The following is a 27,013-nucleotide window of genomic DNA, read 5'->3' on the forward strand; positions in this document are numbered from 1 at the left end:
CGATCTGTGTATAATAACCGGGTTGGTGAAATACGACCGAATGGTGCAGGCAAAGGAAGGAGGGACATACTCCTCTGAGGCCTCTAGTGTTAGGCAAAATGGAGGGGGTCTTCTTTGTCAGCAGAGTTCACTTCTCATTGCTCAATCCTTGAGCACCAGGTTTTTATAGACCAACATAGCCAGTGGCACATAGCAAATAATGGACAACTACTGTTGTATATTGAAGTGATAACCCGTGCAGAGAGCTTAAGGATTAAGAACCCCACATCTCTATTTTTGAGAGATGTTGGATAATAGCTTTCATATAGTGTCATTGTGGAATATTGGTATCGGCACCATTCCAGCCTCCTAAAATGAGCTGAGAAGTATTCCCTCCTCTGAATTTACTGAAAGCATTTCTGAGGATTGGTGTGATTTCTTCCTTAAATGTGTGGTAGAACCAGTGAAGCCTTCTGGGCCTAGAGTTTGGTGTGTGTGTGGGGTGGGGTGGGGGCAGTTTTAACTACAAATTCATTAAAAACAACAACAAGAAAAACTATAGGGCCATTCAGATGTTCTATTTCTTCCTACATAACCTTTGGTGACTTGTGACTTTCAAAAATTGCATATTTCATCAGAGCCATGTTAATCTAGGGTTGATTTTTTTTTTTTTTCCCCACTACCAAAGCAGGGTTCTTTGTCTTCTTTCCCATGGCCCTGAATTATGAATCTTTACTCTGGCTATTAGGATGAGGCACTATTCCCAGCCCTGTGTGAACTTCATTCACTCTTCCCATTATACTTTTGGATAGTTCTTGCCCAGGTCTTAGGCAGTTTCTTCACGTGTGTGTGATAATCAGTATATTCAGCTAAATACGGAGATCTTCAGCAGATCTCAGCAAGAGTTCTGAGTAAGTCTTTCTTCTCCGGTTCTCCGCCTGCAACTGACATCTGCCTTATCTTCCCTGGACACCCAGGTCCATGTGCTCAGGCTGGGGCATCAGAAGGTTCTGCTCTGTTTCCCTCGCTATACCACAATCTGGAAACTTTCTCCAGGCAACGAACTGGAGCAGTTACAGGATTTACCTCACTCGCTTCATCTCTGCTGCCTAATGTCTAATCCCTGGATTGCCACTGCTTCCTGTTTTATGTATTTAATTTTTTTTCAAGAGAGATTGTAAATCTGTTCCCTTTTACTCCAGATATAGAAGTCTAGTTCTTGAGTATTGAATATACAGACACACACACATATATATATGACACTCAAAAAATTTTATTATATATTACACATCTCCAGGCCCATGAGTTTACTTTCTCCTTTCGCACTCATGAAAACAATAACCTAATTAACAGAGCTGAAAGTACTGAAAATTAAAAGAAAATAAAATTATATTCAGAGACAATCTAAGGTGTGTGTATAATAAATATATGAATATTATATATATATATATATATATAGAGAGAGAGAGAGAGAGAGAGATGTATCTTCATAGTTGCCTTTTAAATATCTACCAAAAGATATGAGGTGCCCAGGTAGGCCAGGGAACAGTTTTTCTTTTCAAATTTTTTCCAGTAGAAGATTTAACTTCTTATGAATTTATTTCAATTTATTGTTCAAAAAATGGCTGATTTACAAGCAGGCCTGATCCTTGTCTCTTTTATTTCTTCTCAGTGTCAGATGAAAGCAAAGTCCACTCATTGGCTGCTCACAAATCGGGTAAGAATCTCCTTGTAACTGACTTTATATTCTCCTTCCTGGAAATTGCTGGCTGTGTTCGAGTAGCAGTTGGAACCTATTTCCATCCACTAGTCACTGAAAGGCTTGCTAATTAATACATGAGATGTCTCTGACTTCCACAAAGATGAATTATTGCTTGGCTGTGTGTGTAGTGGCATAATGTATGCTGACTCAAAATCTTTGAGAGGAAAGGATAAAGGTTTCCAAAAACTAATAATTATAAAACCGAAAATCTTAAACCTGCTTGCCAGCTGAACACTTAAAACAACAAGAAGGAAGAATTATAAGGAAAATCCAAGAAAGTTTGAAACTCTTTCCCATGATGACTTTCACATTACAGTGGCAGAACAAAGAGCTCCAGAACAAATCTGGTCATTTCTCCTCAAAAAAGGAATAATTTTTTTGCTTGTCATCAAAGAAGATCACACCCAAGATGGCCATTTTATCTTTCTTTAGACTGAGGAATGAGCTCCCTCATTCCTACAGGTTCTCTGGAGAGTCCGCAAGGATTTCTGTGAGTTTCCTGGGTCTTTCTCTGTTATGTGGGAGATTCCTTCCAGTCGAAAATCCAAGCTTTTTCTTCACTGCCAAGTGGTTTTTCTTCTCCCCCCTTGTCCTTCATTGTTGTTTGTTTTTGTTTGTTTGTTTGTTTGTTTTCCGCATTCGTTGAAAACACTTAGAGCTACCAAGCTTGCAAATACTACAGTGATCCCTTTCCTCTAAGGGTGTATTATTTGGGGAAGAGTATCCATATTACTCTCAGGTTTGCCACTCCAAATAACAGAAGAGTTACAATTTGACATCCCCCTGTTTCTGAAACAAAGGAAGTCCTTCCAGTCACCAAGTGTCTCCTGTGTTTATGTGCTACTTATGTTTCCAGCAGTAAGTGGCCTTGATGCCTCATTACTTCCATCATGTTCCAAGGCAAGATTATGATTTTTTTTTTCTTTTCCTCTTTTTCCAGATTCTCTTGTGAGAACAGCAGGGAAGGGCTGGTTCACAACTCTTAGATTTTTTTTTCTTTTCTGCTTCTCCTAATAAAGAGCCTAAGAGGTTAGATCCCCGTGAAGGAAAAGATTTCTCTGAGAGCGCTAAACTGCAGTGTTGCCTTCCCCCATCATCCTTGTCCTTTAAATTCTCCAATACTGGAAATATTTTGGGGAGCCTGAAAAGGAAGTTCTCATGACCAAGGAATCCCAAGGATAGCCTATATTATTTTCATCTTCAGTATATCCTAAATGGTACCGCTTATCGTTAGTTCTGTTACACAGATTAAGACTTGAAGATTAAAGCCTTTCTATGTACTGGTATGGGCTTCAAGGTTAAAACACACACACACACACACACACACACGCACACACAAAAACCAGTTTTTAAGACTGTTTATCAATCTGTTTTTTTTTTTCAAATGAGCAAATAAACTTTCTGACTTTTTTCCAGAAAATCTAATCTTATTCTGATCTTAATTTCCAAACAAGTTTCTGTCAGCCAGTGACTGAAAGTTAATGGTCCTCTTTTTAAATGAGAACATTGTTACCTTTGCATATCACTACAGTATGTTACTAAGTTGAATGATATGCTTTTATATAGTGTGATATAAAACACAGTAAAAAAGAATTACCCAAAGTATGAAACTTGAAATAATTTCCAAATTGAAAAAAAAAATGACAAATATGGCATAATTTTAAACCTGTCAGGTTAACTTTTATATAATATGAACCATGCTGCTTTAAATATATTAGGTGTTTTAAAGATTTCTGATGCTTAATGAACTACTAGTACAACATTCACCATTTTACATTTCCAAGTCCTCGTCCAACCTTATCACGGTGTCATTGAGCTTTTCACTGGCCACCTGTGGAATCAGTGGAAATGCTGAGAACAACCAGAACATAGCTCACTCTGGAGCAAAAGTGGCATGTGAGAAAACCCAAGATAGATGGCTAACCAATTACCTAAAATTCTATACTCTAGAATTGAGAGCACTCTAAAACAGTAGAGACCATCCTGAGAAAATATAAAGCAGCATTAAAGAAAAATCTACAACTAAGTTTATAAATTTATATACTCAAGAATATACCCTCTTCCATTTTTTATATTTATTTGTTTTAGAAAATTCATCTTGAATTATAACGATCCTCAAAAAACTCATCCCTCATGTAACCCGCAACTCCCCTACACGTGTAGCATTTAGGCAGAGTAGTTTCTGAGGAGGGGACCGTGATGGAAAAAGAGGATTAAGGATCCTTTTGCTACTGGTAACATCTTTCATTTACTAAAGTCATCTTGAAAATTCAACTAATATATAACTGTAGCCTCTGTGTGGTATAGTCTGTGACCAGTAAGCAAGTTAACAGCAGGACTATAATGTCTAATGTTCCATGGTCATACTCTTGCCAGTGTTAAAAAAGATCATTCATTGTCTTTTCATTTTACCTTTTCCTTCCCCAAATCTTTCCTCCAGAATATTTAAGTGAAAAAGTGATATCTCTTTGCTAAAAAGGAAGAGTATCTCCCTCTGTCTCTTTTTAATTATAGCAATGTGGGCAGCTTTCATACTATCCAAGACCATCAGGAAGTTAAATTAAATTGTATGTGCTGACCTGAATCTATCATCCATCTTATTTGGGGTGATAGTCAACATTTTAATAAATTCATCTGAGTTAAAGTTTCTTCTGAGTCAGCTACTTAGTGTGTAGAGAGCCATTTCGTGCCAAGTTCCATCTGCTGGTCTGGTTTGGGAACCTCCCAAATTTGTGACAATATTTTTGGCACCCTTTCCTTGGCTTAATTTTTAAATGGTTGGTTCTTCAAAGCTCAGATTAAATCAAAGGCTCAGGTAAGATAAATCTTTCTAATATTTTCGACCTAAAATGTAGTGTACCCTTACCCCTTCTGGAATCAATTCAGTATTCTTGAGATTTTTCTAACGACCTACCTCAGGGGTTCCCCGAGTGCGTAGCATCTCATGCCTTAGGTGGGATGTCTGGCAGGATGTTCTGTTGTCAATCTTGTACGGTCCTCCTCCAGCTATGAGAGGAATTAATGTCTCTGGAGTGTGGAGACCTACCCAGAGAGGTTAGGAACAAAATGCCTTTTAGTGGGTTCCTTTAAGAAAAATCGCTAGTTTCAGAGAGCCTTAAAAATAAAAAATGTGTGTCCTTATCTTGTTCATTGACAAAATTTTGACAAAATCCAAATTTTAGTAAATGCAGGGGGTTAAAAAAAAAAAAACTTCAGCAAAGCGTATATTTTAAGCGATGAAAGCAATTTTTAATGATATCAGTATTCTGAGGGAACATTAGAATCCAAAGAAAATGACATCAAATTTGGCATAGCTTTTTTAAAATTATGCTTTAATTTTGACTATACAGCCTCCTAAACTATATCTGCGAAGGAATCATTGCTTTTCTTTCCCCTAGATACTGAGCTGGCACCTAAACTAATAGCATAAAGCTCCTCCACGTTTTAGTCAGAAAGGACTTATAAATTTTACTTTTTTACTATGTCTTAATTTTTTTGTTTTGATTTACTGCTTGGAGCAGTTTTAATATGTATTGACTGTCTGCGGAGATCTTTGCTGACCCAGCTCTTTAAGATGATGCAGTACTGAAGAAAGCCGATGAGTTCTTCTTTATGAGCTCTGACATATTAATTAGCAAAATGGACTAAAAAGCTTTCCTATTTCTATTTTAATTTCGTACATTCTAGAACACCTGTCTATATAGCTGTAAAGCAGGCAAGTCTGTAAAAGTAATGGTTGGCAGTCAGTCCAGACCTTTTCTGAGATAAGTTTATCAATTAATGAGCAAATATGCATTAAACAGTCTAGGGAGATAACTCTGTATAGGTGCCTTGCAGCCACCAAGTTTGTGGATATCTTAACACGTTTTACTAGTAAGGAAGCTGAGGCTCAGGGTGTTTTAGTACTTGTTCTCCTGACTTGTAACTAGCATGGGATGAGCTTATGACCCTAGATACTGTGTGGCAAAGCCCATGCTTTAGCCAATCTTCCACCAGCATGTGTCTAACACTTCAGTCCCAGCGACTGAGAAGAATACCATCTAGTTGGAAGACATGATACACATATCAAAATAGCTCATAAATTCTTACCTTCTGTAACCTATGACTGAACAAGGAACACCATACGAATAATTTCTCTAGGAAACAATTGTAACTTGGTGAGCTTGAGAGGGACATTTCATCTGATGATTCTTGACTTTGTTTCCCTGCATGTATGTGTATTTATATATTTATATGGAAGTGTGGGCCAAGTTAAGAGATGTATAAGAGAGAAAATATGCATGTGATGTGCATGTATTATGTATAAATCACAGCAAATGTGAATGGATGTGCATCCTTATGGCAAAGGCTGAAAGTTTAATATGTAAGTTGCTAACTTGGCAGACCTTACATTCTGTTCTAAATGCATTGTGTGTAAACTTTATATTTAGAATGTTCGAGTGTGGCCAAAGAAATCTCTAGATCTTTCCAAAGAGATAGAACTCTTAAAAGCAGAAGGTGATCAGATAATCCCTTTAATACAAGAGCAATGTGTTATTAAATGACATTTCATAAATTTTGTTGAGTATGCATTTAAAATTTGGAGCACCAGATATAGTCATTTTTCATCAGTCTGAATTGGATTTTTTTCTGGCCTTTTTTGGCTATTATGGATGAGGAACTAAATCTTAGAGTTAGTGGATAGTGGACTTAAACTCTGTTTCTTTTCTCTTCAGTTGGTTAAAGTAACACGATATGGTTATACATTTGAACAAAAATCTTTATGAGGTACTTTCTAAGCTTTTGTCACTTGTTATGTTGGATAAATATACCTTTAGACACAAGAAATATATACATTCTCACATCCTCCCGCTTGGTTTACATTCCTGAGATTCAGGATGTTATTTTTAAAAAATAGCAATATGTATAGGCTTCTTCCTATACAAACTTGATTATAAAGCAGCCTATGTGGTAAAAGGTTACTGAATACTCTGGTCCCAAAAATTCAGTGAATCAAATTGGATTAGAAACAAATATATCAGTCTTTTTAGAAGTGAGATTTGATTCATTGCTATTCAAATATGGTGCAGGTGTGTGCATCTCTGAATTTCATGTGTAAATAGAGTCTACATGTTTTTACAAATCAAATTTCAAAATTAATTATTTTAGTTCCACTCATGTTTATTAAATGCCCATTCTGTGACAGGTGTTATATATCAAGTGCTGGGGATACAAAGTGACATATGACATGGTCTCTGTCGTAGAAAAAAATTTTTGAACTGGTAGAGGAGAAAGACATAGAAGTGCCTAATTAAATATTGGTTTAGCATCTGTATGTGAAATTAGAGTATAATACAGAAACCTCACAGAGGAAATACTGCTTGATTCTGCTTGGGATTGGGGGATGGCTGTCATGTTTCAGAAAGGAAATATTTCCAGGGAAAGATCTGAAAGATAAATAGAAGTTTAAGAAACAAAAATGGTCAATGAGCTAACACATTTCAGGCATATGGAAAGTTATGACAACTTAAAACATGATGGTATGTTCATGAAACTATAAGCAATTCATTGTGTCACAAATGCAAGTGGAGAGTAACAGATACTATGCTGAGCCAGTAGGCAGGAGATTAACTCATGTGAAACCCCTACCAAACAGAAAAATGTGAATTTTATCCTACAGGCTTAGAGAATCCAAACTGATAAAGGAGAGAGTTGGCGAGTTTTATATTGTAGTACTATTATTCTGTTGGCTGTGGTGACTTGAAGGACAAAAACAAAAACAAAAAACTGAGAATAGTTAAGAGACCATTGCAGTAGTCCAGATAAGAGATGATATGGACATAAATTCTAGTGAATTACAATGGAAATGGAAAGAAAGGTAAAACATATTTAGGAAATAAAGCTTTGAGATTTTTTAAAAAATTAGCTCAGTGGGTGAGTAAGGAAGAAGATCCGATTGGATTCTCTGTTTATCAGTCAGCTGTTGCTACGTCAATGCTGCGTAACAAAATCAAAAGCAAATATTTATTGGTCACGTGTCTTTTTCTGGGGATTTGCTGATCTCAGAAGTGTTTGGCTTGGCTTAGCTCCAATCTTGGCTTAGTTTAGATCCAGGTTTTATATTATTATTCTCCTTGGAACAGTGGTTTCCTAAGGAAAGTATTTTTTTAATTAAAATGTATTATTTGCCCCAGGGGTACAGGTCTGTGAATCATCATGCTTACACATTTCACACCACTCACATAGCACATACCCTCCCCAGTGTCCATAACGCAGCCACCCTATCCCTATCCCCATCACCCCACAGCAGCCCTCAGTTTGATTCATGAGATCAAGAGTCTCTTATGGTTTGTCTCCCTCCCGATCCCATCTTCTTTTCATTTTTTTCCCTCCCTACCCCTCATGACCCTCTGCCCTGCCTCTCAAATTCCTCATATCAGAGAGATCAAATGATAATTTTCATTATCTAATTGACTTATTTTGCTTAGCATAGTATACTCTCTAGATCCATTAACATTGTTGCAAATGGCAAAATTTCATTTCTTTTGATGGCTACATAGTATTCCATTGAGATATATGCCACATCTTCTTTATCCATTCATCTGTTGATGGACATCTAGGTTCTTTCCATATTTTGCTATTGTGGACATTGCTGCTATAAACATTTGGGTGCATATGCCTTTTTGGATCACTACATTTCTTTTCTTTTCTTTTTTTTTTAAGATTTATTTTTTATTTATTTGACAGAGAGAGAGATCAGAAGTAGGCAGAGAGGCAGACAGAGAGAGAGAGAGAGGTGGAAGCAGACTCCCTGCTGAGCAGAAAGCCCGACACGGGGCTCGATCCCAGGACCTGAGATCATGACCCGAGCCAAAGGCAGAGGTCCACTGAACCACTCAAGCGCCCCTGGATCACTATATTTCTATCTTTAGGGTAAATACCCAAAGAGTGGTTGCTAGGGTAGCTCTATTTTCAACTTTGTCAGGAATCTCCATGCTTTTTTCCAGAGTGGCTGCACCAGCTTGCATTCCCACCAATAGCGTAGGAGGTTCCCCTTTCTCTGCATTCTCACCAACATCTGTCATTTAGTGACTTGTTAATTTTAGCCATTCTGACTGGTATGAGGTGGTATCTCACTGTGGTTTTGATTTATGTTTCTCTGATGCTGAGAGATGTTGAGAACTTATTCATGTGTCTATTGGCCACTTGGATATCTTCTTTGCAGAAATGTCTGTTCATGTCTTCTATTTCTTGATTGGATTATTTGTTCTTTGGGTGTCATATTTGATAAATTCTTTACAGATTTTGGATACTAGCCCTTTATCTGATATGCCATTTGAGAATATCTTCTCCCATTCTGTCAGTTATCTTTGATTTTGTTGACTGTTTCCTTTGCTGTGCAAAATCTTTTGATCTTGATGAAGTCCCAATAGTTTATTTTTGCCCTTGCTTCCCTTGCCTTTGGCAAGATTTCTAGGAAGAAGTTGCAGCAGCTGTGGTTAAAGAGGTTGCTGTCTGTGTTCTCCTCAAGAATGATGATGGATTCCTGTCTCAGATTGAGGCCTTTCATCTATTTTGAGTCTATTTTTGTGGGTGGTGTAAGGAAATGGTCCAGTTTCATTCTTTTGCGGGGGACCATCCAATTTCCCCAACACCATTTGTTGACGAGACTGTCTCTTTTCCATTGGACATTCTTTCCTGTTTTGTCAAAGATTAGTTGACCATAGAGTTGAGGGTCCATTTCTGAGCTCTCTGTTCTGTTCCATTGTTCTATGTGCCTCTTTTTGTGCCAGTACCATACTGTTTGGAGGATGACAACTTTGGAATAGAGCTTCAAGTCTGGAATTGTGAATGCCACCAACTTTGGCTTTCTTTTTCAACATTCCTCTGGCTATTCGGGATCTTTTCTGGTTCCATATAAATTTTAGGATTATTTGTTCCATTTCTTTGAAAAAAGTTGCTGGCATTTTGATAGGGATTGCATTAAATGGGTAGATTGCTTTAGGTAGCATAGACATTTTCACAATATTTGTTCTTCTAATCCATGAGCATGGAATATTTTTTCAGTTCTTTGTGTCTTCCTCAATTTCTTTCATGAGTACTTTATAGTTTTCTGAGTACAGATTCTTTGCCTCTTTGGTTAGCTTTACTCCTAGGTATCTCATGGTTTGGGGTGAAATTATAAATGGGATTAACTCTTTAATTTCTATTTCTTCTGTGTTGCTCTTGATGTATAGAAATGCAACTGATTTTTGTGCATTGATTTTATATCCTGACAGTTCATTGAATTCCTGTATGAGTTCTAGCAGTTTTGGAGTGGAGTCTTTTGGATTTTCACATAAAGTATCATATCATCTGCAAGGAGTGAGAGTTTGACTTCTTCTTTGCCGATTTGGATGCCTTTTGTTTCTTTTTGTTGTCTTGATTGCTGAGGCTAGGACTTCTAGTACTACATTGAATAGCAGTGGTGAGAGTGGACAACCCTGTCATATTCCTGACCTTAGGGAAAATGCTCTCTGTTTTTCCCCATTGAGAATGATATTCACTGTGGGTTTTTCATAGATGGCTTTGATGATATTGAGGTATGTACCCTCTATCCCTACAGTTTGAAGAGTTTTGATCAAGAAAGGATGCTGTACTTTGTCAAATGCTTTTTCAGCATCTATTAAGAGTATCATATGGTTCTTGTTCTTTCTTTTATTAAAGTATTGTATCACATTGATTGATTTGCGGATGTTGAACCAAACTTGCAGCCCAAAAATAAATCCCACTTTGTCGTGGTGAATAATCCTTTTAATGTACTGTTGGATCCTATTGGCTAATATTTTGGTGAGAACTTTTGCATCTGTGTTCATCAAGGATATTGGTCTGTAATTCTACTTTTTGATGGGGTCTTTGTCTGGTTTTAGGATCAAGGGAATGCTTGCCTCATAAAATGAGTTTGCAAGTTTTCCTTGCATTTCTATTTTTTGGAACAGTTTCAGAAGAATAGGTGTTAATTCTTCTTTAAATGTTTGGTAGAATTCCCCTGGGAAGCCATCTGGCCCTGGGTTCTAGTTTTTTGGGGGGAGATTTTTGATGACTGCTTCAATCTCCTTACTGGCTATGGGTCTGTTCAGGTTTTCTGTTTCTTCCTGGTTCAGTTGGTATTTTATATGTCTCTTGGAATGCATTCATTTCTTCCTGATTGTCAAATTTGCTGGCTTATATTTGCTCATAATATATTCTTATAATTGTTTGTATTTCTTTGTGTTGGTTGTGATCTCTCCTATTTCATTCATGATTTTATTTATTTGGGTCCTTTCGCTTTTCTTTTTGATAGGTCTGGCCAGGGCTTTATCAATCTTATTAATTCTTTCAAAGAAGTCTTTCAATTTAATTCTTGCAAAGAACCAGCTCCCAGTTCTATTGATTGTTCTACTGTTTTTTGGTTTCTATTTCATTGATTTCTGCTCTGATCTTTATTATTTCTCTTCTCCTGCTGGGTTTAGGCTTTCTTTGCTTTTCTTCCTCCTGCTCCTTTAGATGTAGAGTTAAGTTGTATACTTGAGACCTTTCTTGTTTCTTGAGAAAGGCTTGTTTGACTATATACTTTCCTTTCAGGACCGCCTTCGCTGTGTCCCACAGATTTTGAACAGTTATGTTTTCACTTTTGTTTGTTTCCATGAATTTTCTTAATTCTTCTTTAATTTCCTGGTTGGCCCCTTCATTCTTTAGGATGCTCTTGAGCCTCCATGTATTTGAGTTCTTTCCAACTTTCCTCTTGTGATTGAGTTCTAGTTTCAAAGCATTGTGGTCTGAAAATATGCAGGGACTGATCCAAATTTTTGGTCCAGTTGAAACCTGATTTCTGACCCAGGATGTGATGGAGAATGTTCTATGTGAACTAGAAAAGAATGTGTATTCTGTTGCTTTACAGTGGAATGTTCTAAATATACCTGTGATGTCCATCTGGTCCCGTGTGTCCTTTAAAGCCTTTATTTTCTTATAAATCTTTTGTTTAGATGATCTGTCCATTTCAGTGAGGGGGGTGTTAAAGTCTCCTACTATTATTGTATTATTGTCGATGTTTTTCTTTGATTTTGTTATTAATTGGTTTATATAATTGGCTGTTCCCATGTTAGGGGCATAGATATTTAAAATTGTTCTATCTTCTTTTTAGACAGATCCTTTAAGTGTGATAGGGTGTCCTTCCTCATCTCTTATTATAATCTTTGGCATAAAATCTAACTTATCTGGTATAAGGATTGCTATCCCATCTTTCTTTTGATGTCCATTAGCATGGTAAATTGTTTTCATCCCCCTCACTTTTAATCTTGTGGTGTCTTTGGGTCTAAAATGAGTTTCTTGTACACAACATATCAATGGTTCTTGTTTTTTTAGCCATTCTGATGCCCTGTGTCTTTTGATTGGGGCTGTTAGCCATTTATATTCAAGGTAACCTTTGAAAAATATGAATTTAGTGCCATTGTATTGCCTGTAAGGTGGCCGTTACTATATATTGTCTCTCCCCCTTTCTGGTCTGTTACTTTTGGGCTCTGTCTTTGCTTATAGGACACCTTCAATATTCCCTGTAGGACTGGTTTGGTGTTTGCAAATTATGTCAATTTTTGTTTGTCCTAGAAGCTTTTTATCTCTCCTATTTTCAGTGACAGCCTAGCTGGATATAGTATTCTTGGCAGCATATTTTTCTCATTTAGTGCTCTGAATATATCATGCCAGTCCTTTCTGGCCTGTGAGGTCTCTGTAGATAGGTCTGCTGCCAATCTAATATTCTACCATTGTATGTTACAGACCTCTTGTCCCAAGCTGCTTTCAGAATTTTCTCTTTGTCTCTGAGACCTGTTTTATTATTAGATGATGGGGCATAGACCTATTTTTATTGATTTTGAGAGGGGTTCTCTGTGTCTCCTGGATTTTGATGATTGTTCCCTTCACCAAAATAGGGAAATTTCCTGCTATAATTTGCTCCAATATACCTTCTGCCCCTCTCCCTCTTTCTTCTTCTGGAATCCCAATTATTCTAATATTGTTTCATGTTATGGTATCACTTATCTCTCAAATTCTCCCCTCATGTTCCAGTAGTTGTTTGTCTCTCTTTTGCTCAGCTTCTTTATTCTCCATCATTTGGTCTTCTATATCACTAATTCTCTCTTCTGCCTCATTTATCCTAACAGTAAGAGCTTCCTTTTTTTTTTTTTTTTTTTTTTGCACCTCCTTAGTAGTTTTTTAAACGTCAACTTGGTTAGATTTTAGTTCTTTTATTTCTCTAGAAATGGCTTTTATTTCTCCAGTAAAGGATTCTCTAATATCTTCCATGCTTCTTTCAGGCCTAGCTAGCACCTTGAGAATCGTCATTCTGAACTCTAGTTCTGACATATTACTAATATACGTATTGATAAGGTCCCTAGTCTTTGGCACTGCCTCTTTTTCTTTTTTTTTTTTTTTTTTTGTGGTAAGTTTTTCTGCCTTCTCATTTCATCCAGATAAGAATATATGAATAAGAGAACAAAATACCAAAAGGGTAGCAATGACCACAGAGAAACCAAATCAGAAGAGACCCAAAACCCAGGGGAGAAGAAAGGGTCAAGGAAAGAAGAAAAAGAAAAAAAAAAAAATATATATATATATATATATATTAGACTGGTGAATAGAACAGGATCACACACTTGACTTGGGGTGTATTTTGGTCCATTAGAAGAAACTACCTCCCCAAATTTTGAGGAAAGAAAAACTTATATATATACAAAAATAAGGGTAAACATGGTGAAGGGATGGAATATGACTGTAAAGATGAAAATTTTAAAATATTCTAAAAAAAGGAATTGATAAGAAGTTTACTGAAGAAAGAATGTGATCAGGCTGGAGGCTAGAACAAAGCCATGCACTAGATTTAGGGTATATTTTGATCTATTAGAAGAAATTGTATCCCAAAATGTTAAAGAAAAAAATACTTGTATGTATCCAAAAAAGGTGAAATACAATGAAGGGATAAAATATGACTATAACAATGAAAATTTAAGAAGATTTTTTAAAAAGGTATTGATAAGATAAAATAGTTAAAAATGTTAAAATAAGAAAGAGAAAAAATTTTAGAAAACAGAATAAGAAAAATATGAAATTTAAATAATTTAACTTTGAAAGACTAAAGGATCATGGGAAACAAGCCATGAATTCTGTGTGTCACTTTCCGCTGTCTTTGGAGTTCTGCAGTTCTCATTGGTTGGTGAACTTGGTCTTGACTGGATGCTCTTAGTAATCTGGGGGAGGGGCCTGTTGCAGTGATTCTCAACTGTCTTTGCCCAAGGTGGAATTGCCCCACCCTTGCCAGGTTAAGTAACCTGCTCAGGTTCACTCTCAGTAGCTTTTGTTCCCTGAACACTTTCCATACAGCTTTGGAGGACAGGAATGAAAATGACAGCCTCCTAGTCCCCCGCCCGGAGGAGCTGAAAGCTCAGGGCCCCAATCCTCAATGTCCCCTCAGAGAAAAGCAGTTAATATCTCTGTCTCCCTGGCCTCCGGCTGCACTCCAAGATCACCCAGCCTGTGACGGAGAGTTTCTATAACCCAGCAGATTCTTCTACATGCTCCCGTGCCACTTTTCCTGTTGGAGGAAGGAGGGGGTCTCTCCAGATCTGACACTTGTGGGGTCCCTGCTCAAAGAGCAGTAGCTCGACTGTGTCTTGGATCACGGTTTAAGGTAATTCTGAGCTGAGAGCCCACTCCTCAGCTCCATCTCTGTAGTCTGCTTCTCCACTCTGATACCTGGGAACTCTGCCACACTCAGTCACCCTTGGTCTTTTTGTGTCCCTGTGGATCCTGAGACCACACTGTCTCCTTGAGGGACCAGCCCCCTGCTTAGCCTCTGGAACAATGTCCCTCAGTGGAGCAAACTTCTAAAAGTTCCGCTTTTGTGCTCTGCTGCTCTCTCACTTGCTGGATCTGGCCCCTCCCCCTGCAGTCTATCTTCCTGTCATTTCAGATTCACTTCTCCACGCGTCCTACCTTTTGGAAAGTGGTCAATTTTCTGTTTCTAGGATTGCTGCTCTTCTTCTCTTCTATATCCTGTTGAGTTTGTAGGTATTCAAAATGGTTTGATAACTGCATAGCTGAATTCCTGGAACCTGACGGTGTTTCAGTCTCCTACTCCTCTGTCATCTTGCCTCCCAGACCTGAGGAAAGTATTTTTGATAACAAGAGTGATAAAATGGAAATCGAGTGGATAGAAAAGACCCATCGGCTCTGTGTCAGAGCCATGGCACATTAAGTCACATGACAGTGAAGGTATTAGAGGGGAATGAGAAACAGTGGATGGAAGAGTGACAGGATTGCATGAGCTGGGAAAGAGTCGGGATTTTTTATGTGAGTAGATGAGCATTTCTCTTGAAAGCAGAAGTGACAAGTAAGGAGGCCATTAGTGCCCCCCCAACCCTAACCCACCTGATGTGGGTGAGAATGAGAGGACTGCAGGGGAAGCAGTTTTCTTAGTAGAGACATAGACTTCAAGTTAGGCTAAAGTGCAGGGAAATTTTTAGAGACGAGGTTGAGAGTGAATAGCATCTTGTGAACCACAGAAGGATAGTGGATAGGACTCAGAGAAGGCAAGTGGAGGAGTCTGGGATAGTGGGGAAAGCAGGATGGTGGGCACACGGGAATATGGCCAGAGTGGTTGGTGTAAGGCAGCCGCCCAGAGGGCAATAGCAGACTAAGGGTTCTACGTCTTGGGAAATGACTGAGGATGGCAGAAGCAATGGGTCTGGTTTGTTTCCGTAGCTCTGCGGTTGTCAAGAGGATTAATCCTCACTCTTTGGTGAATAGAGAAAAGGCTTGAGCCAGTTCAGACTCAGTGGTGGCCTAGATGAATTATTTCCTGTAAGGAGATTGTATCTCTGAAGAATGAGAAGATGAACATGTCCAGGAGGAAATCGTCCCAAGGTTACAGAAGTTTTGAGAAAATGGCCAAGTTTCACTAGGTTTGGAAATTGAGAGATGGCCATTAGTTATCAAGTTCAGCAGAATGAGTGCTGGCAGATAGGAGAGCAGGAACAAAATGACGTGACTTGAGGAAGAATGGGGACAGAAATGTGATCTTTCTATAAGTTTAATATTAAGAGAAAGAAACGAGATGTGTCTAAAGAAGTGAAGTTGTTTCTATTGCTCTACTTTCTATTGTCAATGAGAAGAACTGAGCCATGTTTATAAACTGAGCGAAAGAGATACTTGTGAATGAAGAAATGGGAAAGAGGGACTTGTAAAGGCATAGAATTAAAACTATAGTGTTGTAGCAGTTGGCCTTGAAGAGGTTGAACCAAGATCATAGGGAAAGTAGGAGTTATGCATGCAGCATAGATAAATTTGTAGGTAATAGGAGTGAGAAATTAAGGATATTAATGGTCTCATCTTGATAGTGTCAAAGTCTACATGGTAACATTACAGGATTGGTCATAGCTAGCCAAGATACACAAGGAACACTACAGATATCAGGTAGCCTATGTTGAAATCTGTTTAAGTCATTGAAGCAAAATTGGATGGTAAACTTTGCAGAAGGATGTTTACACTTATACATGCACACGAACACTACAGTCAAGGGTTGGGTTACAAAGGACCTGCAGCTTTTCCCTGAACTAAAATCTCTTGCAGTTATATTTTCAATTCTCTGGTGGAATTAGAGAAAGTTAGGGCTAAGTGGAGCAGTGGACAACTAACTTTTTTTAAAGAGTAGACTGGGACCCAGATAGGGAAAGTAACGCTAGTCAATGACAGAACCAAGGCTCAGATCTGCGAATTTATTTCTACAGTCTCTTGCTCAGCGACATTGTTGCTGCCAGTTTTGCCTGATTTCATTACCTAAAGTATCATTAAAATCCTCAATTTGAGGGGCGCCTGGGTGGCTCAGTGGGTTAAGCCTCTGCTTTTGGCTCAGGTCATGATCTCCGGTCCTGGGGACGAGCCCTGCATCGGGCTCTCTGCTCAGCCATTCTCTCTCTGCCTGGCTCTCTGCCTACTTGTGATCTCTGTCTGTCAAATAAATGAATAAAATATTTTTTAAAAAAAGGCAGAATTTCCCCAAATTCAGCATGGACAACAGAAAGATAGAGTAATTTGGCACAACACCAGTCATTTTTCCCTTAAGCTTCTGACATTGAAACCCACCAGGATTGAATAAGCATCTATATACAAAATTTCATATTACATCCCAAGTTTATACAGACTGTCACAAAATCTGTGTTTGTGTATAGTTTCTATTTATTATACTTTTTACTTTTATTATGGTGTTCTATTTCTTTTTCCTATGAATATAAATACACAGGACAAATTATTCTGAGTTCTAGTGGGCCTTTGTTGATTTGGTCTATGTTGGTATATATATTTTCCCTATGCCCTTATATGTCCATATTTACATTACAGGCTTCGCAGTAACAAATATCTTTGAAATCCTGTCTCTCTCATTATCCAGAATATGACAGCCTGTCTTTGGAGATAAAATTTAGTTTGCTTAAGTATGTGTTGATTCAGACAACTTATAGTTTCTAAAATGTTTTGAATTGTTTGAACAAGTGAAAAGTAATTTTATAAAGAGGAGCATATTTCTATATATGTCAAATTCTTCAGATGTGACTGAACTCTCAAACTTCGCCATCCATGGGGAATATGTGTCTTGTACATTTAGAAACAGTGGTTTGGAACTGACAATTCTAATAGTGTTTCTAAATGCTAGAATGAACATCCGCAGTGAGAAATGTTATTAGCTGATTACATGATGGTTGATAAACACAAAGTGAATGTTTGACATCAGCACTGTGCTAAGGGCTGAGCTATCTGTACCCAACTTTGGATTAGCTCTGCAGGCAGAGAAAAACAATAGTAACAGCACACAAGTCACATAAAAAAATACACTAAAATGCCACCAGTAGTCAGAATATTACTGTATGAATTTGGATGTACCATGGGCAAAAACAAATCACATTCTTGAAAACATAGTAACTATATATTTTAACCTGCAATATGAACATTGGCTCTTCCCTCTTTATATTCAGCTTTATGACATCTTTAGTCAACTTTTTGCAGTGAAACCATTACAAAAAAGCACACTCTGTGCTTACTAGCTTTAAATAATGGCAGCCCCTCATGAAGAGGAGAATTGGAAAGAACTGGAAAGCTGTTTAGTGCCTGCATAATTATTTTAAAAGAGTCTACATTGAGACCTAGAACTTAAAAATCACTCTTCTATGGAAGGGATTTCGTGTGTAAATTTGTTGTGGAAAAACCAAGACTCTCTGACCACAGTGACCCAGAGGGATTTTCAAATTTTGTCAAACTCTAGTCTGCCAGTGGCAACTCATGCTAGCAATGGTTTTAATTCTTTAGTTTTCTTGCTAACAAAGAGGATATTGGAAGGATAGGTTTAAAACCCAACCTGGGAAATTTCAAGATGAGTTCCCACATGATAGACTGCCCAATCTATGTTAAGTAATATATGCCAAAGCCTAAATTTTGTCTTAATAGCTGATAAATTGTCAACTAATCTTGAGAACCATTTAGGATATATTGGCTTTGATAATTTTTATATTACTTTATATTAGGTGACTTATATGTATAGACATTTGAGTTTCATAAAAGAATATTATTTTATGCAGGCGAGGAAGGGAAGCATTCAAAGACATGCATTTCAAGAAGGGAATGGCCTGCCTAGGAAATACTCATTTGTTCCTGTATTTAGGCCAGGAATAAATTTCAGCCTCTTCAACAAGTTATGCCATGCCCTCCATCACCTTCTCATGGCCTGCCCTTCCAGGCTTGTCCCTTGTCACCATCACCTGCCACCCCACCCCACTTGCCTCATCAAACATGTTCCCCACTCACAGAACTACTCACTTTTTTTTTTTTTTGGAGGACAGGGTATGGGACAGAAGGAGACTCTTAAGCAAGTCTCCATGCTGAGACTCAGTCTCACAACCCCGAGATCATGACTTGAAGCAAAATCAAGAGTTGGTTACTGAACCAGCTGAGCCACCCAGTTGCCCCGAGAGCTACTCACTTTTGTCATCAGACCGTATCTCACTCTTTCACACCTAAGAGCCCCCGCTGAACTCTGTCCTGAGATCCCTTCCCCACCACCCTCAGGCGAGGATCCTTTCTGGGAGCTAGCCTTGGGTGACTTCAGTGTCTTCTAGACTCTGCGTTTGTGCTATTTAACATCGCTCAGCCTTTCTTGGCTTAACTCACAGGGTTGTCAACCTCTTTTAATCAGCAGTTGTGTGGCTCCCTAATCCCATGGCCCACCTTTTCTCACACAGACAGAATTCAATTATCTACCACATAAGGGGGAGTAACCAAGGATGAGTCATTTACCAAACCAGTATTTAGTGAACACCTGCCGTGTGCTAGACACTGCGCAGGTACTGCAGATACAAAGTCGTGTCGGGTCCAGATTCTGCCACTAAGGAGCTTACCGCTTAGTAGCAGCAATGGGAATGCGCACAGCAAAAGTTCCAGGTGCTTAAGTGTAAGTGCAAACACATAGAAGTAACTGCATACTTTTACTGAGACGAAGAAGATAGAGACTGAGAGACAGGGAGACTTCTGCTTTATCTACAGTATCTGAATTTGAACATTGACCCTAAATTCAGGTACAAACTGGATAATTAATAATTAATGGATTTTTTAAAATAAAGACATTTTTACACCTTGTAAACCTCCCCATGCTGAGTCTACTAATGGCAGTGTTGTGCAAATGGGAGCATGGGGACTGTCATAGAGTGTGTACGGAAGAAGCAGAAGACAAGGGAAGCTTTCTGGGAAGGAAAGAGGCTGAAAAAAGCTACTTAGGGAGTTTAAACTGCCCCCCCATCAAGTTTTAGCATCCTAGATGGTAGAAACTTAGTCTTTGTAATTCATTCAATAAGCCGCCCACACAATGCTATATATTTTAAAAAAGGTCTTTTTTAAAAAGTTCACAATGCCCCAACCATGTCCAATATTCAGAATTATAATAAAAGGACTAATGACGAATATGTAAAAATTAAAGAGAGAACTGTAAGCAACCTAGATTACTTCTCTTGCTAAAATAAGCAAATGCAAATTCATTCCCACTCTATTGATAATTAGAAACCACACACCCACACAAAACAACTTAAAAATTCCACCCCATCAAATACAACAAAGCTGTTCAAAGTTGCCTTTTGAACAAAAAAAAAAAAACCTTTTATTAACCAGTCAGTTAAAAAACAAAACAACCAAAAAAAAAAAAAAGGTGTATGCCTTTTTCAAACAGGCCAAGCACAACTGCAAAACAAGAGGGCAAGAAAAAGCAGATAGTTTTATAAATACCATGATATGCCATCAGGGAGTTGTTGGAGGCATTTAGAAGTATTGGTGTTGGGGCGCCTGGGTGGCTCAGTGGGTTAAGCCTCTGCCTTCGGCTCAGGTCATGATCCTAGGGTCCTGGAGTCGAGCCCCCCATCGGGCTCTCGGCTCAGCAGGGAGCCTACTTCCTCCTCTCTCTCTGCCTTCCTCTTTGCCTGCTTGTGATCTCCGTCTGTCAAATAAATAAAATCTTTAGAAAAAAAAAAAAAAGAAACAAACAAACATTGGTGTCAAACTGGTGCTAGAGGCTTCTTATGTGCTACACTGACAGACCTCAGAGAAGCTGTCCCTATTGGCTGGCATAATGAGGCGTGGTCCCTGAACTCTGGTAATGATTTATATGGGCAGGTACTTATTTTTTAAAAGTATGTATCTATATGATTATGTACTAGTGAAACAGTTTTTCCATTTATGGTAGTACTGCTTGTTTTTTAAATAAAATTTTTGCAGAAAAAACCAAGAGTTGAAGATTCTTGGTAAGGAAATTCGTAAAGTGATGGGTGAACGTGGCAAAATATTATGGTACAGTGGCCCCAAATGCTGAAGTTTGGGAAACACTGGTCAGTGCCGTGTCTCCATCAGCATTCTGTAGTGTCCATCAGCATGCTTCTTTGCATAGCTCAGAAAATCTTAGCTTGAGAAAAGTATCTCCACTCTGAGGTCCTTAGGCTGTGTGATACGCACAGTTGGGGCCCCATTTCCTGCAAATGCCTTCAGTTCCGGTTGAACACTGGGTTTTTCAACAAAAGGAATATCCAAAGCTTCCACTGTTTCTCACCGTGGTAACTCTTAGTCAAGGTAAACTTGAATTATATTTCCAAATATTCCTCCAGCAAAGCCATCTTATCAAAGAAGGAAACCAAGAATATATGAGATACAGTCATGCCCTTACGTGTGAGCCTGGAAAAGTCTTACCAAATGCAGAGTTAGCCTTGACTTTGTGCTTTTCTCTAGCTATGACATTAATCCAGCAGGAAATCAGGTTGGACCCACAGGAATACATCGCAAAACTTTACTTCCCGCCCTTACCCAAACCACCATTACCTCATGTCTTCAGGCGCCTCCTCAGCGATCCACACTCTTTTACCCTCTCTAGAGTTCTGCTCTCCCCCCAGGAGCCAAAGGGATCTTTGGAAAACATGAATCAAATCATGTCCTTCACATGCTTAAAATCCTCCAGTGCTTCTGATCATTCATAGAAAATAACCCATATTTCTTAGCATGATCTCCAAAGGCTATTTCCTCTGCCTGGCCTCTGTCTCTGAACTTGTCCCCATGCTTCGTCCTCCTTCCAAACACTTGGCCTGTGTTGCCTGCTTTCTATCTCTGGAATAGGCCAACTTGTTCTCTCTCTGGGCCTTTTTGCACATTTATTTCTTCTGCTCAGAACAATCTCCCTCTACTTCGTGTGGTTGGTTCTTTTCTTACTCAGTTCTCAGGTCCAATGTTGTTTCCTTTAACATGCCTTCCCTGACCACCCCATTTAAATAGAAAATAAGTCAGGTTCTGTTGCTTACTATGTGTATTTCCTAATAGCACTTATTAGTCTGTAGTAAGAGTGGACGTGTGTGTGTGTGTGTGTGTGTGTGTGTGTGTGTGTGTATTTGTAACCTGCTATCTCCTCTCCCCCTTAGAATGTAACCTCTACAAGGGCAGAGACCTTGAACCTCAGTCCAAGAGCAGTGTCTGATAGGGAGCAGGTGTCCTTTGCTCAGTGTCTGCTAAGTCTTTTTTTGATATGTCTTCTGTATATTTTTACTTCTAAACTTCCCACGTTCCTTATGCACCTGTATTGTCCTAACAAATAGCTGGTTGTGTTGTGTTCTGGTAGTCTGAGTTGTGGTGGGAGTTTAGCACATTACACTTATTAAGATTACTGACATAGCAGATTATGTTTATTATCTTATTTTTATATTTAAGTCACTTCTTAATGTCTCTTTTTCTTTTTATCCTCTGGGGGTGAATTCCTGTTTTCCTTTGTTTTTATCATCCTACTTTTTTCTTATATTGATTTGGAAATCATACACCAACTTTTTATCATGCATACTTAACAAAATACAAAATTAGTCCACATTAAATTCTTTTCCCAAGCAATACAAAGAACATAGAACACTTAACACCCCTTACCCTCTCCCAATTTCTATGTATTTTCCATTTTAATTCTTAGTTATTAATCCCAGAGGTTATCGGTTAATTTAAATGTTCTATGCATTTAATACTTATTTCAAATGGACCCATAGATTTACCAGTTTCTTTTCTTACCATTCTTCTTCATATCTCAGACCTTCCTTTGGGGGTCTTTTACCTTCTTTCTGAAGTATGCCATTTAAGATATTCCTTTAATGGTGGTCTCCTGATTACATTCTTGTGTTGTCTGTCAGAAGATGTCTTGTTCTTGACAACCAGTTGTGTTAGGTATACAGTGGTAGGCTAACAGCTCACTGATGATGTTGTTCGACTGGCTTCTGGCTTCTCCTGGGAAAAGTCAGCCATTGGTCTCACTGACCTCTCTTTACCAGTGATCAGTCCTTTCTCTCTGGATACTTTTAAATTCTTGTTGTCTTTGTTGTTCTCTACAGTCTAGGTCTTGCTGTCCATTTCTTTATGTTATCATTTTTGGTAGCTGGTGTGCCTCCTATAGCTGCATGTTAATGTTTTCCATCACTTCTGGGAAATTATGTCTGTTAATGTGCCTCTTCCCTATTCCGTCTTCTCCTTGTGGAACTCTTACCAGATGTATATTAGACCTTACTGTTCAGCCACATCTCGTACACACTACTTCATATTTTTCTATCTCCCTGATTCTGAGCTTCATTGTAGGGACGTTTTACAGACCTGTCTTCTAATTCCAATTTGGTGTCTAAATCTCTTCCATGTTTTTGCTGACGCTCATTAATGGTGGCTTTCTTTTTTATGAATTTGGTCATTTCTGTTTAGGATGTCATATTTGGCTGGATTGAATGTGTGAGGATCTTGAGGAGTTAGATGTGCATGTGCTTTTCTCCAGAAAAGCTTTAGATTTGCTTCTTTTGGGGTACTAGGGTATGACTAGCCTGGGACCACTTTCATATAATTTCTCCGCTGACAGCTTAGTTAATTGGAGAAGGTAAATTTCATTTCATACCTAGAAGGGGACAGCCCTGTGGTTGTAAATTCTTAAAGAGAATGGTGGCTTTCTAAACTGTTATTTTTCTGGGGCGCCTGGGTGGCTCAGTGGGTTAAAGCCTCTGCCTTCGGCTCAGGTCATGATCCCAGTGTCTTGGGATCGAGCCCCGCATTGGGCTCTCTGCTAAGTGAGGAGCCTGCTTTCTCCTCTTTCTCTGCCTACTTGTGATCTCTCTGTCAAATAAATTAAAGAAAAAAAAAATCAAGGGTCATAACACACTGAACTTCAGTACAGAACCTAAAAGTATTTGTAAACCATTAAAAAAAAAAGTAAATTAAACTGTTATTTTTCTTATTTAAACCAGAGTAAAGGCAGATTTTCTTGGATTCCTTTTGCGAGAAAAGTGTATTGAGGGTATGAGCTTATTCAGCCCACTCTTCCATCTAGGTTGTAGGTCTTTTGGGGGGTCACTTCTTTAACTCTCCTACTTTTGACTCTAGAGATCCTCTAAAATATCGCCATCACACTATGTCCCCATGCTTCAGACTCCTAGTGTCAGCATTTACTTGAAGGGCAGTTTCAACCTGCAAGATTGGTTACATAGCATCTTTCACTTTTGGTTTTTTTTATTCATTATTTTTTGTTTGTTGAAAGGCTTTGCTTAAGGATTTCCTTTAATTTTCTATGAGCCCAACAATGCATTTAGATGTATCTTTGTTTTAATTTATCTAAGATCTGTTTGTATTTTTGTCGTCACCATTTGGGGAATTGATACTTAACTGGAAGAAGTCTAGAATCTAATTGTTTGCTGAATGAATGAATAAATGAATGGTTATTTTTTATAAATGGCTGAATTCAAATTAACCATTGGGTCCAATGCAGACTGGAACACACATTAAGCCAGATATGGTTTTATTTCACTCGGTCTGGATTACTTTTGACAAACCAACTTAAAATATTCCTTAGAAATATATGGAAAGCCACATACCATAGGAATAAAGTGGGGGATGATGTCTATAATATGCTGAGAAAGTTTGAAATGGAAAATTCCCTTCAACAAGAAACCACATAATAAAAAGTTCTGGTTATATTTGTAGTTACAAGCTCTGGTTTATTACTCTGTCTAGAGATTCTTATAATGATTCATTGTTCTAGGAAGAAATAAAATAGGGTTCACAAAGGAGCTTTTATCAGATTATAATGTACCCTGCCATAAAGTGGGGAAGAAGAGGCTTATCTGGCGATTTGTTGTCACTGCCTACATGAGCCGTGGATCAGATACTAATTAGAATTCTTTCTGAACCTCTGGAATGCCCTTCAGATGGAATGCCTTGCCATGACCACACCCACAGAGTAGTACATGAGAAGGTTGTTTGATAGGTCCTCTAGGTACTAAAACAAATCAAAACCAGCCCTGTTCATTCTAACAAAAACTGTCCTTCCATATGTTCTCCTTTTTACACCAAATGCTCTTCATTTTTTCTTCTTTCTGAAGACCAGAAATTCCAATACTTTCAAAGAATGTTTATGTAACTAATCAGTTATGTAACTCAGGTTGCCATAGCACAGGTGTTGAGATTGGCCAAGGAAATGCTGTTACAATTTGGGTGAAGTCAGCTCACGGTTATATTACGGAAGACCTGTCTTTGTGATTGGAGCCTACATGGATCAAGGAAACCCCATTAGTTCCCGGGAGTACTAAGTTGGTCAACTTTCGAAAAACAGATGATGTGTTACTTGCCTATATTTTTCTTCTTCTTTCTCTATGCCTTTCAGACTTTGTTTCTATGAATTAGAATTTCTGGGCATGGCACGCAGGCTGGCATGGCACACACAATACCCTTGGCTCCTAAGAGGTCATGAATTTGGATCATTTCCCAGATTATACATCTGCCCCTCTAGCTTGCATCTCGGAGCATATGGCTGTGGCAGAGGGGGCAGATTAGAAATCATCTCTGTAATGCTTCCAAAGTGTAAGAAGGAGGAAGTTCCTTTCCATCTGGTCATAAAGTTGTTACCTGAGTGTTAAAAGGGCATGGGTAAAACTATGTTCTTGTGAACTGTTTTCAGTAAGTTAAAATGCGGTGAATGCCTTGCAGTCATAGAAGCCATCCTAAGTGCTATGTAGTAAGAATGCACAACAAGAACATTCCTCTCTTGTTAGAGAACTCACCTGTCATCTGAAATGACTACAGCAACCCCTGGAAGGAAGGACAACTTGGAATGGCCCATTTATTGCTTTACACTGTATTGCTTTCTCAAGTGCTGACAAATAATTGTCCTTAAAAATTCGACTTCTTTATGCGGATACTTATTGGAGTAATCAGTTCATTTCAGAGAATGTCATCCACTAGGGCTTCTTCTGAAATTGTAAAATGTAAGATTCTGGAAACAATAGCATGCTACCAAAAGGCACCCTAAGGCTACGTTGAGGCCTGGGGTTAGCATGCAGCTGCCGCAAAGGAATGCTTTGGGGCCGGGGTAATATCAAGAGCAAAAACAAGTGAAGAAAAAGGTGGAATGTTAGAGAAGATGTATCACTCCCTGCTCTTAGCTAATCTGTCCCTTGCATTTGGGATTCATCCCCAACTATTTCTTCTTCCTTCTTCAATCAATTCATGGTTCTTTCTCTTCCATCTTCATATTCTCCGTCATCATCAGCTTTTTCCTTGAATCCAAGGAGGAATAATCAAGGTAAAAAAGAAATGGTGAGTGTGGAAACGTGGGAGTGTATGGAAGCAGAGATAACAGAGGAAGGGAGGTCTAAGGAGACTTTTTTCCCCTTGCTAAGGGGTTTCACTCTTTATCATTTAAGTAGCAGATAGAGGGGCCACGTTAAGAATAAATATCAGACCATGTCATCTTCCTTCTTCAAAGCCTTTAATGTGAAACAACTAGATAGCCACATGCAAAACAGGAAGAAAAAAAAAAAGAAAGAAAAGTACTTCAATCTATTTCTTTACACTACATAAGTAATTCAGAATGGTTCATAGAGCTAAATGTAAGAGCTAAAACTATAAAACTTCTAGAAAAAAGTAGAAGACATTTTAGTGATAGTGGATTAAGCAGAACTTTTTCTAAGACACAAAAACCATGAAGTATAAAAGAAAAAAAGCTGAATTAGACTTTATAAAAATGAAAAAAAGTCAAATTAGACTTTATCAAAATGAGATAGGTCTTCTGTTCAAAAGATGCTGTTGAGAAATGAAAATGCAAACCACAACTTGGAAAATATTTGAAAAATATATATCCAACAAAAGGTCTGTATCGACCATATAAAATTTCTGAACCCCAGGAACACCAGTGTTTAAACACAAGCAAAGGATCAGCTAGATTACTAAATCATTTTAGATAAGCAGCAATAAGAGATTGAAAAAGATTGTTAGGGAGAAGAGGATAGAATCAATAAAAGAATTATGAAAATGTTGCAGAGATGTGGTATATAGGACTTGAGAATTTCTTGTATTGTGCAACAAGAGATGAAGGTACCCAAAGCCTTCCTGACAAACAGCCAAATTATGAGCAAAGAAGCATTTGAAAATCTGAGTCTGGAACTTTAGAGAGAAGTCAAGGTTAACAGTGTAGATTTAGAAGTCATCTGCATAGAGGTGATAGTTGAATCTTGGATTTGTTCACAAGATTGCACAGATTAAATTAAGTAATAATTCTTTAAAAGAGTTAGGAGCGATTAATTCATTTGGTTAACTAAAAGCCTAAGATGAAGGCAAAGGCAGTTACTAGAGTTAATGATCAATCTCATTTTTGCTATTATCATGTTCAGTGGCCTGAAATGACTAGGATTTTTCTCTGAAAATTAGCAG

General features: G+C 38.2%; 1 protein-coding gene across 3 annotated transcripts in view; it reads left to right on the forward strand.

Annotated features, from left to right (window-relative positions):
- Nucleotides 1-27,013, forward strand: part of PARD3B (par-3 family cell polarity regulator beta) — a 1,033,909-nt gene that overhangs the window by 664,765 nt on the left and 342,131 nt on the right. For 2 of the 3 annotated variants that reach the window (XM_059393291.1, XM_059393293.1), the window contains one exon: nt 1,652-1,696. The exons of the other annotated variant lie outside the window; for it this stretch is intronic. In XM_059393291.1, the coding sequence (XP_059249274.1) occupies nt 1,652-1,696 (45 nt within the window). The remainder of the gene's footprint in view (nt 1-1,651; nt 1,697-27,013) is intronic. 3 annotated transcript variants of the gene reach the window in all.

Source organism: Mustela nigripes, chromosome 3 (assembly GCF_022355385.1).
Source record: "Mustela nigripes isolate SB6536 chromosome 3, MUSNIG.SB6536, whole genome shotgun sequence".
NCBI classification, from domain to species: Eukaryota; Metazoa; Chordata; class Mammalia; order Carnivora; family Mustelidae; genus Mustela; species Mustela nigripes.